This window comes from Acanthisitta chloris, unplaced genomic scaffold (genome assembly GCF_000695815.1).
Source record: "Acanthisitta chloris isolate BGI_N310 unplaced genomic scaffold, ASM69581v1 scaffold82, whole genome shotgun sequence".
In the NCBI taxonomy this organism is placed as follows: Eukaryota; Metazoa; Chordata; class Aves; order Passeriformes; family Acanthisittidae; genus Acanthisitta; species Acanthisitta chloris.
Window position 1 is genome coordinate 24520 of NW_008661962.1, and position 19612 is coordinate 44131.

The window sequence follows — 19612 nt, forward strand, 5'->3', positions numbered from 1 at the left end:
ACTCCTATGGTTTTCCCTTGCTTGGTGAAGAGGGTAGGTAAATGGCACAATCTGCCTTGGAGTTAAACTATATCAATTATGGGCTGTCAAAGCAGAACAGTCTTATTCTGAGCTAATGCATGGTGTACTGAGGGGCAGAGTAGGGCTTTCCTTAGGATAACTGGATTGCTGGAGGTCTTACAGCAGTACATGGACCCACGCTCTGACTTGAATGATAATATAAATATTACAGCAGTACATGGTCCCATGCTCTGACTTGAATGATAATATAAATATAGACTCATAGAATCATCTAGGTTGGAAAGGATCTTTGAGCTAATTGAGTCCAACCATAAAACTACATGTTTATGTGAACCATGTGTGCATTTATACATATGTGTATCTATGCATATAAAGTTTAATTTCTGAGTATTAGCTGGTGTCTTAAAAAGGACCATGATCATCATACAGTTGGATTACAAAAGAGACATAGAGGGACTTTGAATGCTCTTTCTAAAAATGTGAGGCACTTTTCCTGTGAACTTCAAGTTTGTTTTTCTCTTTATTGATACTCAAACAATTAAGTAGCACATTTTCCAAAGTTAATGGAGGTGATAGTAAAGTAGTATTTTGGTGGATAGTCATCCCAAGCTGATATCTTAAAATATCAGACACCTTGCTCTCATTTGTATTAATTTTATTTGAAACAAATGGACGACAATTGTCTAAATAACCTTCAACGTTTTCCCCTTTATGTTTTTTGCAGTTTGATTAAGTAGGCTTATTGTAACTCTTCAGTGAAATCTGCACTTAGTTGGACTTTCCATTTCTATTCTGTTAGAGGAAGTTTTAGCTGGCCTATGCTAAAATGGTATGAATCCTCTAAAAAAACCCTAATTCTAATTGAATTATAAACTTCAATAATGTGACCAGATAAATATGTTCTTGTTTTATAGAGGTCTTGAAATACATTTTTAAAAAATTGTTTGGAAAACTGTGATGTACTTGGCTTAATTTGGACTGGAAAGGGGGATTAGGTTTATTTGTCATTTGTTTAAATGTATATATTTGTTTCATGTACTTGGATAAAAAGCTTTGGAGAGCATTTGGATGGATTGGTTTAGTCTGTTAATGTCTTCTCCTGGTGACTGTACATTTGCTCAATTTCTTTTTCTCTTTGAATAAAACTGCATTTTCTTTGCATTTTTTATTTAAATTTGTGTGATTATTGATTATCTTAATTTTTACATCCTCTGTTTTTGTGTGTGTATTAGCTCCTTTCCAGCAACCTCCTCCTACAGGAGACGTTCTCAATTCTTCTGTTATCAGTCTTTCATGGAGTTCTCCTGACTCTCCAAATTCTAATAGGCTTATTTACCAGTTGTATAGGGATGAGGAAGAAATTTATACAACCGAAGACTACCATCCTTATAGTAAGTAAGATGACATGAAAAATTTCATGTTTGTGTGTGTGTATACCTAGATATGTGTGATGTTTATTAATTCTGTCATCATTGTTCTTTGTGGTATTTAATAAATTGTCTTGTTTTCCTTTAAGGAGTTACTGTTCCATGTTATTCATTTTGCTAGAAAGAAATGAATACCCTAGTTTAAAATCTGGCAAATGGAATAACCCAAAATAGCTGATAATTTTTTTTACTTTTTAACTTTAGAAGCTTTAAAATTGGCTCACCTAAAGTATTCACTGCAAATATACACAGACTCCAAAATCTGTGAGTCAAAGTCGAAGACAAAGAATTAGGCTGAACAGAATAGACCATAATGTACTTAAACTTCCTTTTTCATCTTCCTGGTTTTAAACTGTTGACAGATTAGGAAAGCTTTTTGTGGCCTCTAACTTTTAGCACCTTCTGTTAAGCTATCAATGTAGTTCCTGATTTGTCTTTAGCAGCATGACTTCTTTCATGTTGAGGCTTGCCAAGGGATCCTCAGAAGGCAGTCCTCAAGGATTCAACACTCTGTCCAAGCTGGAAAGTCCATTTTGTGCTAATATTGATCCACTTATCAAAGACAAGGAGATGGATTTGGATATTGTTTGTATGTATATATGACACATAATTGTGTTTTTTAAAGAAGACAGGTGTGGTTTAATGCCACTGAGGTTTGATTTCTGCTCCTGGAGCTTCTTTCATTTTCTTACCAATGCAGCATTAATATTTTGCAGAAGTTGAGTGTCTTTAATTGTTGGTGTGTACCCTGGAGGGAAGACGAAAAAAAGCTATTATTCAGTGGAAGCACAGATCCTTTGGAATGCACCTTACATTTCTTGGTTTTGGTTCATGCTGCACTGTTACAGTTCATTACTCTGTGGCTTATGCTGTGAATTTTGGCACTCTGCAGTACATACAATGAGGAAAGGTATGCCACCCCATGTAAGCATGGGATTAAGTGGCATAAAAAAAATTTTGGAGAACTAACAGAGAATATTCCAATTCCTTAATTTGGTTTAAAGGCCTAACTTTAGTAAAAATGCAAATTAATTTCAAAAGAAAAGCTATTACACTTCATCGTCATAAATTTGTGCTTAGTAATGTACTTGAAAGTGCATTGTTGAGGGTGTTATTACATGACACTCCCAACATACTTTGTAGAGAGCAAAAAATTCAGAATGTGTTTAGCTGGATAATGAGACATTAGCATGTTGCTATTTAACAAAACATCTTCTTAAAAACATAAATTGGTTTCAAAAGACATTTTTGACATTTCCTGGCAATCCCCCTATTGAGTGATGTGAAATCATCTGCTGGCTTTTGAATATTAAGAATACCTTGTTAATGCTGCCAGAACTTTTGATAAAGTTATTTTTTCTCTCTCAATACAGTGTGGAATGTGTAATGCATATGAGTTGAGAGTACAACTGGATGAACATAATCTTATGGCTAAATGAGAGTTTTACAGAAACATTAAACTTCCCAAGGAAATTTAAGTTTAATCTTCTAAATCAGTATGGTGACCTTGCTGATAGTATTGCAGAATGCCCAAGTAAAACAATGTTCTGGGTTTTTTGAGGATAAAATGAAACACTTGCTCTAAAATATGAAAAAAAACCCACCCCAAAGATAGTTTCAATTCTAGCTCAAAATCAAGTTTATTGTAATTATTTATAAATTTAGCTAAATACAGAATCATAAATGCATTAAGACAGGAAAAGAACTCTCAGATTATTGAGTCAAATCATTAATCCAGAACCACCATGTGATCACTAAACCATGTTCCCAAGTGCCAATTTTTGAATACTTCCTCGGTGATTCCACCATTTCACTAGGCAGCTTGTTCCAAAAACTGATCACCCTGTCAAATGAAGGTCTTTTTCCTAGTATTCAGTCTCCTAATATCAAGTATCAAATGTCCCCTAGCACAATTTGAGGTAATTTCCTCTCATTCTGTCACTTGTTACTTGGGAGAACAGATCAACCCCACGTCACTGCAGCCTCCTTCAGGCAGCTGTAGAAAGCGATAGTGTCTCATCTGGGTCTCTTTTTCTCCAGGCTAAACAACCCCAGCTTCCTCAGCTGCTTCTCATCAGAATTATGCTCTAGACCCTTTACCAGCTTTGTTGCCCTTCTCTGGACACGCTTCAGCACCTCAGTGTGTTTCTTTTACTTAGGGGTCCAAAACTGGACACAGTGCTCAAGATGCAGCCTCACCAGGGCTGAGTACAGGGAGGTGATCCTTTTCCTAGTCCTGCTGGCCAGACTATTTCTGATACAAACTGGGATGCCATTGGTGTTCTTGCCACCTGGGCACACTGCCCCACTTGGTTCTGTCTGCAAACTGACTGAGGGTGCACTTTATCCCCTTATCCACTTCATTGAAGAAGATATTAAAACTGGTCCCAATACTGAGCCTTGGGGAACACAGGATGGTTGGAACTGTTCATCTGAGGAATGTACAACCTTCTACCCTTTCTAGCCTATATTCCTATTGAAATAAAGTTGCCTTCAATACTCATCATCAGTACTCATCACTACTGAGTGTACTTTCCTGTGATGTTGAGATGCTGCTGGTTACTTTTCTGGCAGACAACATTAGCATTCTCTGTGATCTGCCTCTTCCAATCCCTGTACTAGAGAAGGGGAAACTAATGTGCTTGTTGTTGCCAGTAGACCTGGGGCCCTAGAGGCTGGGTTGGCCCTGGAGTTGCTATGAGTCTAGGTCTGTTCCACAAGTGGGGTTTCAGGGATTGGTTGCTTGAAGAGTTAGGGTGGTGTTGGTGCAGTCATTTCTAGAGCAGGTATGAATTATGGAGTTGAAAGTTTGGTAGGGAGGCAGTTCTACATCACATTCTAGATTGCATGCTGGAGCTAAGTAGCATTTTAGGTTCCTTGTTGGTTCTGGATTTGTGTTCTAGATAGTATTTTAGCTCACCTACTAGTCCTGGAGTGGAATGATGTTTTGGTTTGCTTTCTGGTTCAGGATCATGGTGTAACTCTAGCTTGCTGGTTCATTCAGGACAGCTGGTTTGTTCAGGACCATTTATTGGTTCCAGAGCAGTTTCTAGATTAATTGGGGGAGGGGGTCTGGTCTAGGTCACAGTCCTGCATCCATGTTGCTTCCAGAGCATGCTGTAGCTCTCTAGTTTGGTCAAGACTGTGTTCCAGAACGCTTAGTTTCAGGGTGGATCCTAGGTTGCTTTTTGGTTCCAGATTAGGTTGCAAGTCATTACATGGTTTGGGGCTGGGGGGAGGTCCTAGAGTCAAGCTCAAAGTATACTCCTGTTTTGTAATCTCACAAGGATTTGTGGTACTTGTGGCTGCTGATAGCAATCTAGCTGGGTTTTTTCCCTTCATTTCTTCTTTTCTTTTTTTTTTCCTTTACATACTATTTTTCTTCTCTGTGGCTCTTTTGAGTTGAAGGCTCATAGAATGGATGATCCTATCATCCTATCAAGTGCAGCTCTCCCAAGTTTCTCACTTGCTGTCTCAATCTGTGGCCATTTTTTATCTTGGTCTAAAAAACTGGAAACTGGACACATGGCAAACTCCTACTTGTGTCCTTCACAGTAACTGATTGTCATGCTCTGAGGACTCTTGCCATCTTTGGTACCCACTCCTGTGCCTAGAAGCACTTCAGCCAGGGCAGATGTGTCCATGCAGCTCAGAAACAATTCTAAAGTATGCTAGAGTACTTGCACTCACAGTTCTGAACAGCATACTAACCCCAAAGCGGAAGAAGAACTAGCTGAATCCTACCAGTAAGACTGAAATCTGCTGCCTGCTCAGTGCTGATGCACGTGGAAGTCTCAATAGCCAGTGCTCAGCTGGCAGAGATGTTCTCCAGCCTTGCTTGAAGTACCATGGTTTAAGAGGCCTGAAGATGAGATAACCTTGTCTCATTGCTGGATTCTAGCCATAAGGTTGTGATCACTATAGGGAGTTGCAATTCTGTAAGCAATTACTGGGATGACACTGCTGCTTTTGTGCTACAATGTCAAGGGTTGAATATCTAGCAATACTCACAATTTTGTGGTCCTCTTCTTTAAGTTGTACTCGGAGGTGGCTTGCCAGTGCAGATGTACATAAAGGACTTAGAAATAGCTGTATCCTCTCCATTTACCTTGAAAATCTAAGAGTATCCAGTCTATCCAGATGTATAACTGCTTCCAGGATATACGCAGGATGCTAAAAAGCTACCTAGAGTAATAGAAAGTAAGGGTGAGGAAGGTAAATATAGGCTTTGGATATACCTTTTTAATATTTATTTGCACTTATGCTTAATTTCTCACCCAAGATCAAATCCTTTACAAATGAGCTATTAATGACTACCGTAAAGTGAGGAAGTGAAAGCACACAAAGTTGAAACGTTTGGTCTTATGCTATGAAATTAATCAAAAACAAATGTCTGAAAATCTAGAGAATGGTTTGGGATTTTTTCTAAATTAGATTTCACTAATATTGATGCTGATTTACATTTGAAATAATTATTTTCAGGCAAAAGAGGAATGAGAAGATAATTGTATTAATCTTCATGATTAAAGCAGGAACTAAGAAATTCAGTGGGAAAATTATTCCTCTAGTGATGCTGGTGTGTAGTGGAAGATAAAAAAGGGTAAAGGGGAGTTTTTTTCACCCTATTTAAAAAAAAAGAAACAGGAAATCGAAGAAGTTGAGAAGTTACAATATTTATAATGATCTCAAGAAGTGCATGCTAAAAGGCATAAATATGTCTTGGATTAGGGCTGGACAGACTTTAAGTATACAAATTAGGATTATTTTTAATGCATTATACTGATACAATTTTCTTTTCACCTGTTTGTTCTAGGTGTTCAGAACTTCACTGATACCATGTTAGCTCCATACACCTTCTATTCCTATTCCATCCAAGCCAGCAATGTTCATGGTTTTACAAGAAGTGCCTCAGTGACATATAGAACAAAATCTGGGACACCTGTAGGAAGCTTGGATTTAAATCCTGTCTTTCCTGTTAGTCACCACTCTGTTTTACTTTACTGGACAAGCATCTCTAATGACTCTGGGCCCATAGAGAAGTACATTTTGACATGTACTAGCTTGGTTGATCTTCAGCCTTGTGGTCAGTATGAGGGCTTAAAGACTTCAGCAATTATTTGGAATCTCGTTCCATTTACAAAGTATGTTTTTTCTGTGCAAGCTTGTACTAGTGGAGGCTGCTTAAAGAGCCAGCCAGTAACAGTAGTTACTGCACAAGCTCCTCCAGAAGGGCTGCACCCACCAACGGTAGAAACTATCAGCTCTACAGAAATGGCTGTGGAATGGTCACCACCTGAGGAACCAAATGGTAGGACATTGTGTTTGCTTTTGTAAATCAAAGTTTTTGCAAGGAAGAAACAAACATTTTCTCAAATCTGATTAGAATATCCTTTTACCTGCAACATACACTGAGAATGAAGTAAGGCATTGTCCTAGTTTGCTGTTAAATGCATCCTCAAAGCCTGTGTTTATCCTTTTGGAGTCCAGAACTTCACTGATGGTTGGGTCCTGGATTTAGCACTCAGTGGCATCTGCTGCAGCAAAAACCACATTTATAATCAAACATTTACAGTAAAATTCTTTTTTTCCTAATTTGCCAGGTTGCTTAGTTCAGACAGATGTGGTGACAATGCCTGACAAAGAATAAAGAAGCAGATAACAGTTATGGAAAGAGAGCCTAAGAATTAACAGAGAAATTTGTTTTTAAAACCATCCGTCATATGCAGTAACTAATTCCATTACCAGTATAACTTTGTTAGGGATTAGGCAATTGCCAAGAACTGCTGGTCTAACTTGCGTAATAATATTCTAGGTTTCTGAAACTGAGAATGCAGCTGTTGTAGGATACTTCTGTGATGCCACAGATTTTACTGGTTAAGGCTTTCTTTTCATATATATGCAATGGAGTTTTGTGAACTTGCATTTACATGCAAAAGTATTTGTGCATGTGAAAACAGGCATTTTGATCTGTTCACAAAAATGGCACCTGTCTATGGAGTGCTCACCTTTCACTTCAGCTATCTCATTTTTCTCCTGTTTCCAGATGAGACAGGAAGAATGCCCATACTGTATTTAGAGGGGCAGTTTCTATAATTCAGGTCATGATACGTATTGAGGGACATGTTAGCACTTGTCCTTCAATATGTATCATATACTCTTCATAGTTTACTTCACAGCCTTTACATGCATGTAATAGCCAGCACAGGCAGATCGAAGCAATATTTCAATATTTCTTTTGATGTCTGGCCTCATTTCCTGGTCTCTCCAAAGACGAAGAGAGACGATGTTTCTCATATGAATACAGCCCCAAATATATACATTTTATTGTAATTATCTCCTGGCTTTGCCATGTCTCTCATCTTTTCCATTTGGGAAATCTCCAGTCATATTTCTTACAAGCTATTCTTATAGTTAAACTATTTCCACAATCCAACCTAGATCATTTATTGTTTCATATGCCAAAGTGGTGAAGCTTTCCTGCATACATAATAGGTTTACATTGATGGCAAAATGACACACATATATCTCCAATCCAGTAGTATGTTCTAAAATGTTAGTATTAAAATGTAACTCTAAAATTCCCTACTCATCATCTAAAATAAAAATGAAAATAGAAAGAGGTCATCTTTCAGTAAGTGTAGCGGAACTCATACTGTAACCCAGCTATTTGTTTTCACATCCCAAAAATATAAACAGTGTAATGCAAGAAATGCCAAAGTGAGCATTTGGATGAAAATACCAGAAATGAAAAAAATTCTAATGCTGCTTTTTTTCTGGAAATTTGATTGACTGATTGATAACCCATTAAATATATTGGTGCTGGTATGATAGTAGAACTCTGGAAATCATTTAAATTCGCTAATTTTTCTGGCTTACTTTTTTTCTCTAGGTATAATTATAAGATATGAACTTTACATGAGAAAAAAATTAAAACCATCTGGGAACTTTCTTTCTCCTGAAATTCGTGTTTTCCAAAGCAGTGGATGGCTCAGTCCTCAACCAGTTGTGGAATCTCGTAATGAAAATGCCCTGGCTCCACCGCAAACCAGTACCACAGTCATTGATCTGGAACCATTCACAGAGTATGAATTTTATGTGCTAGCAGTAAACATGGCAGGTAGTGTATCTTCAGACTGGGTATCAGGACAAACAGGAGAGGCTGGGAAGTGCTGGTTTGAATTTATTTGAATGTATTCTTAATTTATTTTTCTTTTGAAGTTAAATGTTTCTAGTTGTGGTCCAAATAAATTCTCATTTTTAACTAATTAAAGATAGGTCAGATTGTCTCAGAATTTAGCATGTTAAGCAAGAGCTTTTCTTCACCATAAAATCATGTTGTTGAAGAAAAGATTCCATGTCATTTAGTCCAAAATTTAAACTTCAAGATTGCAAAATATACCAGGCAGTGTTTCAGTCTGAAGAACCTGAGCGGGTTACCTTTTCAGGAGCATAGTGCTTGAAACTTTTCATATGCTTTTATGTAGGCCAATAATTATGTCATAATATGGATCAATTTTTTTCCAAAGTGTAACCAGTTCACAATATCTCTTATTGTGACCTTTCTGTTCAGATTTTCAAAAGCACTTGCCACTTGACATATGATTTGAAATATGAGCAATTTATTTCAATGATTTCAGTAGAAATCTAAGGTTTTCAGGCTGATAGAGCCTATCATTTGCATCTCTTACTTTACTAGTGCTTTTGTTTGCTGTTAGCTTGAAAATCATATCCTCAGTCATTTGCTCCTGCATACAGCAGGCTAAACTAATTCCCTTTTCAAAATGAGTCTTTGTGCTTATCTGTTTTTAAATACTATATGTTATAAAAGTGTTAAATTGTATTTGGGAAGAGGTCCATTAGTGTGGTTGTTTGTATGTAGCAGAAGTGCTATGAGTTGGTATCCTATTATTACAGAGTAATCAGGTGGGGATTTAACTGCAGTGCAAACAATCCTTTAACAGATTTACTATGGAAGACAGGGGAACTGTTTTGTAAGAAGTGAGAGACATGTTAATTTCAAACTGGCCTAGCAAACAGAATTGCTTTTAAGATGCGGAAGTAGTGAACACTTTTTGCTTTTATCAGTTTTTTCCCAGGTTGCATGAAGTTTTTCTACAAGACCTTTTCATTTCTTTATACTTTCCTACCTACTAGAATGGCTAGAACTGTAGCGTTGATGAGTATTTCTTTGAAGACATAGGCAGAGATTTATTCTGCATTCACAGCTAGAGTAGAAGACAGGAGAATGATGAGCAAGGTACTTTTTGTTTCCTCTCAAAATAAGATGTAAACTCCAGCTAGACTTGAATATAAGGTTATAAAAGAGGATTGTCTGAAATAGGGTTTTACAAATGCAATGAGAAAGCTTGTATTATACATATTGTTCACTTCTTTTATTAATATAATTATATTAACTTAATTTCAGCCCCAGTATTCATGCCATCTCCATCAGTATTCCCTCTTTCACCATATTCCCTCAATGTATCATGGGAAAAACCTGAAGATAATTTAGCAAGAGGTGAAGTAATGGGATACAGTGTCAGTTTGATGACTGAACAGAAGTCCTTTCCCCAGGTATTATTGTTAGTTGCATTAAGTTTTTCCTAACTGTTAGTATCAAAATTGATAGGTTGATGTCCTCTGAGGTGTTGTGATGAATTGTTTCTCTGATTTGCTGCATATTCTCTGATCTAAACTTTTCCACCTATCAGTTTGAGTTCTCTGTAATGTTATACACTACTTTTAGGTTTTAAATTGTATTCCTGAGCTGACATATTTCCAGTAGTGGGTGAGATTGAAAATTAGGAGGGATGAGATTATGCAACAGCATTTAAATTACCTTTGTAATTCACTTAAGGAAGGAATCTATCTGGCTTCCTGGGTGATGGATGTATATTTGAAGTGGGAAAGCCTAAAATACCAGAAAAACCATCTTTAAAAATTCAAAATATGTGACTTTAAAATACTGTTATAGTTTTTGAGTGACTGGGTTTGGCAAACAAATATCATGGCATTAGTAGTAAGCTTAAAAGCTTAGCAGCGAGCAAAGAAATATGATAGGTAATCAGAATGTGGGAGTGGATCTGGTGATCTGATATCGTATTTCTCATTTCAGAGCTGATTTTGTCTTTCACTAGCAAGATGGGCCTCAGTTTATTTGTGGGGATACTACTGCTCCTGGGGCTGTTGTAACAATACATAAATGCCAATTGCTTCTGGTCAGAAGCTTGCAAGATTTTTCATCTTAACATCTGATAATGAAATTACCTAAAATGCTACAGTTTATTCAGTTGTCCTCCCTCTGATAGCTTATAGTAATGTTAAAGTAAAGCAGATGCAAATGTCTGTAGATATTAGTTATTCCCCTCCCTCCTAATGCCTGCTAATCATGTCACTCCTTCAATGGTGGTCAGATTTCACAACTTAATAGTGTCATTTTCATCATCTCAATTGTAGCTGCGCTGTTTGTAGTGATAACTACACCACCACACAGTTTTATGAGGCAATAACTTTGTTTCCTCATTTATCCACTCAGGAACTGGCTTATTACCTCATAAAACAGTGTGATGGGAAGTATTATCACCTAAATCCCAGCTTGTTCAGATTCTCCAAAATAATCCTCTCCCTCAGCTGGTCTTTGTAGGCTTTTCCACATCTGAGTGAAGGAATCTGCAAATTCAGAGAAAAGTTTCTTATTAGTGAACGTGTCATCAATTGACAGGAATGAAAATATTATTAACCAACTGTTGTCTTCCAATCTGTTTGCTTTGCAGGTTTTGCACATAGCTGAGGCTCACGAGCTCTCCTATGTAGCAACGGGATTGAAACCTTACAGGACATACAACTTTACTGTTACTCTCTGCAATCAAATTGGTTGTGTAACCAGTGAGCCAGGCATGGGGCAAACCTTGGCAGCTGGTAAGGAAACAATCTGTAGCAAAGTGCAAAGCTGACACACAGTTTACTAATGAATACTATTATGATGATCGTAGTTTGATGTGCAGTGACAGGGGTAGGTGATGTATTAATACAAAGTGACTTGCTTAATTATTATTTGTTTATCTTGACGGATTAAAACCAAAATATTATCAATGGAGGTTTAAGGTATACTATTCTGGCAGTAGGGTTTGTGTACTGCTCTCTCAATTGCAAGTAATGATATGTATATTTTTGTTCCTGTTTATTTAAACAGTGAATGTACATTGATGTGACTGCACCCACTTATTAACTTGTGATACTAAGAAGTTGTTAATTTGTAGTTGGGGTTTTTTAGGATGTGGCATATTTGTGTAATAGGGCACATAAAATGTACCTGCTGTGCCAATGCCTTGCTTAACACATGAAGGAGGAGTTTGTATGGCTTTTCTATCAAACTGTAACATGAGTACATGGTGCATTTGTGTGTCTTAATCAGAATCAACATACATGCTTTGGGTCTGCTATTTTGAAAATGTTTGTTTATCTAGCCCCAAAGATTTATGAGATTTTGCTTTGTAGATATGTATACTCACACTTTCCTATGGAAACAGTGCTGGAGAAACTGCATATATGTGCCTGTGCATCTTAATAAATTTTCAGTCTTTGAGTTAATTTCAGCCACAATGTCATGGATTTCAAAGGTACTGTCTACAAATCTAGGGGAAAATTAGCATCAGTACAGAACAAAAATGGAGAAAACCTGTATTTACTTTGAAGGAAGGACTCACATAAACTTATTTCTTGGACATTGGGGGATCAAGAGGGTTTAAAGAGAGAGAAATTGTTAGGAAAATCTGTTTTACAAGTATCTTTATTCATGGAATGAGGTAGTCAGTACAATTCTTTAATACCGTAAGTACAAGCTCAAAATTCATGCTATGTGACATACTGGTGGTCATCTGAAGTTAGCTGACTACATTGTGGTTTACTTTTGTATGGCATTCAAAACACATTAATGTCACAATATTAGCTAAAAATGCTTAACTGAAAGTGTTAAGCATTTAGTGGTGTTGTCATATGGATGTTTTGATGATAATCTTTGAAATTACCTCTTTCATGTTATTTGGTCTCCTACAGAAAAAAAAATATGTTTTTTTCTGCTGTACAGAATGTTTTCCTTGGGTCCTTGGGCTGTGTTTGAATTTTCTGAATTCCATCAAAGCTTCTCTGCTTAACCAACGAAGAGACAGAGAGGCTTCCAGACAGAGAATGAGTTGCCCAGAGCCAGTAAATAGGAAGCTTTATATACATTAGCTGAAGAGGAATTTAAGCTATTGGGATGTTACTTCTAGCCTGCTCTCAGTTCTTCACTTGTCTATTTATTTCATTGCCTTTCTACTTGTTCTCAAGTGAAAGGCTGGCCATATAGAGTGCCTCCTATTTATATGAGTATGACTTTATCCCATACCACACAGCCGTAGAAGGAACGGTGTTCCAGTCTGTGCTGATAACCATGGAAACAAATATCTCCTAAACAGCACACCTTATTACTACAAATGATCCAACTTTGCATTTATACATTTATTAAAAGATTCAGAAACAATAGCTTAGTTATGCTTGACAGCTTGTTTATGACCATCTCCTCCCCAGTTGTGTTAATACCTAGAGACCTATCACATTAGAGAAGACAGGAGAATACAAAATAGCATAGCAGACATGTCCCCATTTATTAGCTGTTTTGCAGTCAAGCCTTTTCCTACTGAGTGTTGTAAGCCTTGAAAGAAAAGAATCAGTCCTGTATTGGGTTCCTTTTATGTTTTTGAAGCACGTTATTACAATGTCTTTAATTTTGGCAAGCTAAAAAGTAAAAACTTAAATTTTGCATGCAATTTTATCTTCTGCCATTCACATTTTTTGTTTCTGGGGAAATTTGTTTAATCCCCTGCATCCAGCTGTTTTGTGTGTGTGTGTGTATGCATGTTGCATTTTGTGAAATTCTGTAAAACTGTGTTTATAAATAAAATTTAAAAGAAACACTACTTATGTGATGAACTTTAGATCAAAGTGAGTTAAAACTTGGAACAAAGTTCAGAAAAACCAGTCCCTGTCATTTGTAAAACTAGATGATCGAGTCTTAGTCCATTGCTATCCTTTTGTGTCATTGAATGTTGCAAAATGAAATTAAAATTGTCTTTCTAGGACTGTTGGGAAGTTATTTTTCATGAAGGAATGTCTCCCTGGCACAGAGACAGCTTTACTGGCTGGATGCCAGTCCCTCTCCATGTCCTGGCAAAGGGAGCTCTTTGGAGGAAGTCTCGACTGAAACGTGCTCCAGCACGATGGTCCCCTTGCATCGCAACACAATCCAGGAGCTTTGAATTGTTCCAAGTTTGGCTAGAGGTTATACTAAATTAGACTAATTCTTCTCCCCTGGTCCTCATGAGAATAATGGAAAACCATCTCCACTCCTTCCATATATGGAGTATACTGATTTTATCACATGGACCATTTGAATGAATGAGTACCTATATGACTGTGACTTTGGCGTGTCCAACTGATGTACATTAGCAAGGGACTTCTTTTTGGAATTGCCAATGGCTTCTAAAATTTGCCACTAAAAGACTCAAGTAATTTTTAGGGTTTTTTCATATTCATTCGGTTAATTTGAAGACTAGCTAAAAAGAGATGCTCTTCAAAATCTATCATCCTTCTTTTTCCTTTGGTGGGATTTTTTAATACAGTGTAACGCAGCAAATAAAAACAGGGGAATAAACAAGGGTGTGGAATCCTAGGAAAAGTGCTGAGGAAGAAGAGTGAGAGGTTTTGACAGAAGGTTGGAAAGAGAAAGAAAAGAGACTTCTGCAGTCAGGAACAGAATTTAAGGATAATACCCACAGGAGCAGAAGCCTCAGAAAGAATCTGCTGATCTTTCATTGAAAAGTCTTTTGGAGTATAACTGGTTAAAATAATCCAGAAGCAAATGTAATGAGCAGATTCCTTTTAACTTGGTTCAATATAGGCATCTGTACTAGGAATATCTCATGAGCAGCTTTGCAGGAGTAGAGTGAAAGAAAACTAAAATTGGCCATATGTCCTTGCATCTGTCAGACTGGTAAAAAAACTCCTCCTCACCAATATATACACCCACGATGTTTGTAAATGGTAATAAAAGAAGACAATTAAACCAGGAGAATGTGAAGAGGGAGAGTGAGGAAACAAACAAAATAAAATTATCAAGAATCAAGTTATTTTATGAAAAGGCTGAGTGGAAGCTCTTACAAATGCATATGAAACCAGGAGGGCATGGTAAATAATTGAACTTGAACAGTTATGCCTGATGTGTGACCAGCTCTGAGAATGGTGAAATGTGTTAGAAGATCAATATTACATGGTAAATGTGATATTGGAATAAAAGATCAAAACAGATAGATAAAGGTAACAGAAGAAGAGAACTACCTATCTCTGTTACTCAAAGAGAAGGTGACTGGACAGCAAGAGAACCTCAATTTGGTCTGTTCAGGTACAAATACATAAATAGTGGACTTCTAAATACTTCAGTAATTTAGAAGTGTTTAATTTTTTATCAGTGTTTTAAATGGAAAATTAGATGATGCATCTTAATATAATTTAAACCCTTAATTAAATCCTTAATTTAAATCCTTGTGGTATTTGAAATACTTTATATGCACTGCAGTATTGTGCACATGCTATTGAAATACTGTGCTGATAGATGAGGGAAAAGTTCATTGTTAATACTTTATTTGAAAATTTGGAATCCAATTTGATCTTTGTTCTTGCCTTTTCTACTCCAAGATCACCAAGTGGAATTGCATGTACGTAACTGAAAGCAATATTGGGCAATATTGGACAGTAATTACACATTTTTTGTCTCAATACCCAGAGAAAAATTTTACTTCCTTTTTCAAGGCTCTGCCACGCTCAAATTTCTGTTTATTTTTGAGAATGGAATTCAGCCTATTGTTTTTACCAGGTCTAAGGATACTTTTTTGTTGTTCCAAAAGCACTCTTTGCTCTGTGGTTTCCTCTCATGTAGGTTTCTGAGCTGGTACCTAGGAATCTGTAGATCTACACTAGCTGATACCAGTGAAAGACCTAGTCCTTTAAAAGTGGGGTCTTTTTGTGGCAATGTGTTAGCATAAAATGATGAATTACCAATACAAAATTTGCATGTTTTCAAAATTTTTCGGTGAGGCAGAAAAACACCTTTTTATTCCCAGCAGTTTCTGATGTTTCAATGGGATGAAATTAGCCACGTGAGTACTTGGACTAGTACGATTGCTTATGCTACCAATCTCAAATCATATAGTCACAGGGTGCCTTAAACAGTTTATACAGCTGTGTTTCATTAGCTACTGTGTGACTAAGCTTATTTCTTATAGTTAAGTTCACCTTTTCTTAGCCCTTCTTATTTTTTTAAAATTCATTTAAAAAGCACTTTTTAAGACATAGCAAAGTATGGCTTTGTCATCGCTGCCATTTACCCCAGCATATTGTATTCCTGATCCTTTGCTTTTGATGGCAATTGCAGGGTTCAGAAGCTAATTCATAGAAGATATTCCTCTAGCATGAGCTGCATCTGGCTTCTTGGCAGACTCCTCAAGCAGTTGTATTTGGAGTTGCCTCTGGGTTTGCTGGGGTAACTCTGGGCTGTCTTACACTCCTTGATGTCATTTTCTTTTTGATTACTCTTGTAATCTGAGCAATTTGTCCATTTTTTTCCATTCATGAATGAGGTCTGGTGCAAACCCTTTTTCAAAAGCCTCATTTGTTTATGCCTGTCATAGACTGCTTTTCTACAAAATGCTATGCCTCAGTTTTAAAATCACCAATGCCTATTAACCAGGTAGTCAGTAATGTATATTTTCCTTTGTCACAGAAGAGAAATACGAGGGCCATTTGCTGCTGGCCTGGAAACACAGATTGTTTTGCATGCATGTACATAAGTCTCTTCATTGTGAATAGGACCCAAAGTGATTAAACAAGCACTCTTAATAATATGTTAATTTATAATTTTAATTACAACAATCTTGTATATATAGTCATTAGTGAATACTAATATAAATATTTTTCTACCTTTTTATTCATAATGTATAAACCAATCATCCAGTTACTTCTCGGCAGTTGCCTGTTTCCGTTTCATAATACAATCTTTGTTCTTAGTTATGAATGCATTTTGTTCATTCCTGTCTTGAATAATCCCTCATTAAGCTAGTCACTTTCTGCTCCATGCTAAAAAGGAAAAATTATCATGCAAATGTGGCATGCCATATTAAAAAGCACATTACCAACACTTTTGTTGCTGTCCTTCAATTAGTTTCCCTTCTTTGAATTTAATTTCATTTGTTGTTAAACTACTGACTTGATGTATGGACTCATGAATTTGAGGCTGCTGCCAAGAATGTAGCAGGGAAAAAAAATCAAAGCCTCTTCAGAAAGCTACAGAGGCAAAGCTGAAATGAATTTGCTTCACCTTTGACAAGAACACTTGAGCAGCACTGGAATTCTCTGATGATTCAGCTTGGCTAATTATCCAATTATTTATTTCAAGAATAAAGACGCTGTTTTACCATTAGAAAAGTGTAAAGTAATCTGAGAAATATGGTAATGACAGATGACTTAAGTAACTTCTGAGATAAATAGTATCTGCTGAAACTTGTCTTGCCAAGTGTTCAAGCTGTAGTTAAACTGCTCTTTGAGTTTCAGGAAATTAGTAGGGACTCAAAAGTTATTTGTTTCTTCTCCCCTACCAACCACATATTATACTTCAGAAAATAGCTCAAAACAGCTCAGCTTGTTCTTTTCCCTCTCTGTCAAATTTGCAAGGTTTTTCAAGCTATGTTTAAGTTGCATTCCTCTTGATTAAAAGCTTTTGGTTCAAAGCAATACTTTTTAATTGCCTAATAATATAAGTCAGTTCTTAGGAAAGAACCGTGCATTTAGGAGTTCATTTGCAATATAACTGAAAAATTCATTGCATGGCAGTAAAACAATTTACTGTTAATTACAAGGAGAAGAATTTGCTGTACCATGCTCACAGATTGCCATGAATCATGCAGCACTCCTAGAGATTTATAACAGATGTGTAAGTGGGATGAATTAGCAGGGTTTAATAACAGAGACACAAATCATGCAGACTTCAAGGAGCTTTAATTGATATACTAGAATGTGACGGGCATGAATCACTCAGCCATTCAACAGCACTGTAACATATGGTCAGCTCAATATGCTGCATCTTAAATCGGTTGGTGAGTCGTTGGTTGTCCCATATGGTGGAAGCAATATATTTTTCATGATTTTTTTAAAAATACAGTGTATTACATCTATTTTAAAAGAAATATAATTGCAACATATCCGTGTTGCTAAATTTTCTTTCGATGGCCATTGTGTGTGGATCTTATTCTTTTTCAGAAGAGTCCAAAATGGACTCTAAAGAATGTCCTAAAAAATCAAAATATTGTCAGAAGATATAAGTATTATGGCTTGACTCATTTACTGTTGAAATGGCTGTGATACTGTTGTGAAACAGAGAAAGAGAAAAGAATGTACTAGAAATGTGATGGCAAACTCAGGGTCCTCTGGACTAATAACTGGTAGCAAAAATGAAATTGATGACCCCTAGCGAGGCATGGAATTTTACCTGCAGGGTAAACTCCAACATGGAAAGAAAATATTTTTCTCTAAGTTTTCATCCTCAAATCTGCCAGATTCTTCTGGTTTAATTTATATGCATGCATTTTGAATTCCACTGAACAATAATTAAAAACTTGTATACTTCCTGTTACTGTTACCTCGCTGAACTATTCAGGGTCTAATTGAAGGCTTTGGTGGAAGGGTACACAAATACCTACCTACAGTGTGCTGAGCAGGAGTTTTTCAAACATATGTAAGCCTGCAAAATTTAGCCACAGTGTAAATATGTTATGCCTGGGACAAGAACCTGGCAGAGTATGGAAAAGCTTTAGCAGTTGTATTAGTAAACCTGACAGACTTGAGAAAGGAGTATTGTATCCTTAGAACCATGGCTGCCAGAATTTAGTGTCAACAATTAAAATTTATTTTGATCCTTACCTAGTGTTTATTACTGTTTGTATACACAACAGACCTTACTAATACAGAGATGCACTATTAGATGGAATTACCATCTGTTCAGAGCGAAATGCTGGCATCTGTCTTCAAGCCAAAAACTAAAATGATATTATTTCAAACAAAACAAAATTAACTGCTCTTTACTTACCAACTTCATTTTTGTGTACATGTGTGTGCATAAACACATGGGAAAGGCTTATTTGTAATGACCTGTGCAGCAACATCTATATTTAGATATATGACTTCAACATAAGCTGTATGGACCATCTGTCTTTATTGGTCTTTTTCTGTGCCCTCTGCTGCACAATGGCATGCAGCAATCATGGGCTTTTAAATACTGTTTTAGCTTTATAATATATTAAGTATGTATTATATAGCAAGACATTAAAACTACATAATTAAAATACACAAAAAATGTGACTTTGAATCCGCTAAAATGCAGTACGCTCATTATTTTGACAGATGTGTCTTAACAGAACGTGACTAAAAAAAAATTAAATAGGTAGAATTATAGGCGATTCATCTTTCAGAAAGTAGCTACAGGTACCACAGTGACACCTTTAGGAAAATATATACTGTATCTTTTAGTCTTGAATATTTTTAATTTCAGCACTTAGTACCCTGCTGGGCTAGCACTACAGATTTATTTAGGTCCTGTCTGTTGCCATGCACAGTTGTGTTTTCTGTTTGTTTTTTGTTTGTTTGTTTGCTTGTGTTCTAAAAATACTTATGTAACCTATTGTGTAGTTTTTTGCGGTCTTGATGTGCAAGAATTCTCAAGCTTCAACAAAAATATATTTTAAATACCAACGTTATAGCAAGGATGTTACTTTCTGAAAGGGTAGGCCTCTGTTCCATATATCACAAAATAATAAATTGTGTCATGCCAGTGTTTAATGCATGTACACAGTGCATTAACTGTAACTGTAGTACATTTATTTGTGCTAGAGGAGACTTGAAAATGATTAAAAAATCAATACTTCCCTGTCAGAGAAGCAAGTGTTACGATGCATTTAAGTAGTTAATTGCATAAGCCCCATAAAAGCTTCAGGTTTGGGTATCAGAGATGCCATAATTATGGTCCAAGTAACTGCCGTTTATTAATACTAGACTTTAAAGGAAGATATTGTCATGAGTGT

General features: G+C 36.4%; 1 protein-coding gene across 1 annotated transcript in view; it reads left to right on the forward strand.

The window, feature by feature from the left end:
- Window positions 1-19612, forward strand: part of USH2A (Usher syndrome 2A (autosomal recessive, mild)) — a gene marked incomplete at both ends in the record, with an annotated part of 237604 nt that overhangs the window by 18017 nt on the left and 199975 nt on the right. The window contains 5 exons of the mRNA XM_009070392.1: window positions 1254-1412; window positions 6262-6756; window positions 8338-8606; window positions 9870-10034; window positions 11222-11366. Coding sequence (XP_009068640.1) covers window positions 1254-1412; window positions 6262-6756; window positions 8338-8606; window positions 9870-10034; window positions 11222-11366 — 1233 coding nt within the window. The remainder of the gene's footprint in view (window positions 1-1253; window positions 1413-6261; window positions 6757-8337; window positions 8607-9869; window positions 10035-11221; window positions 11367-19612) is intronic.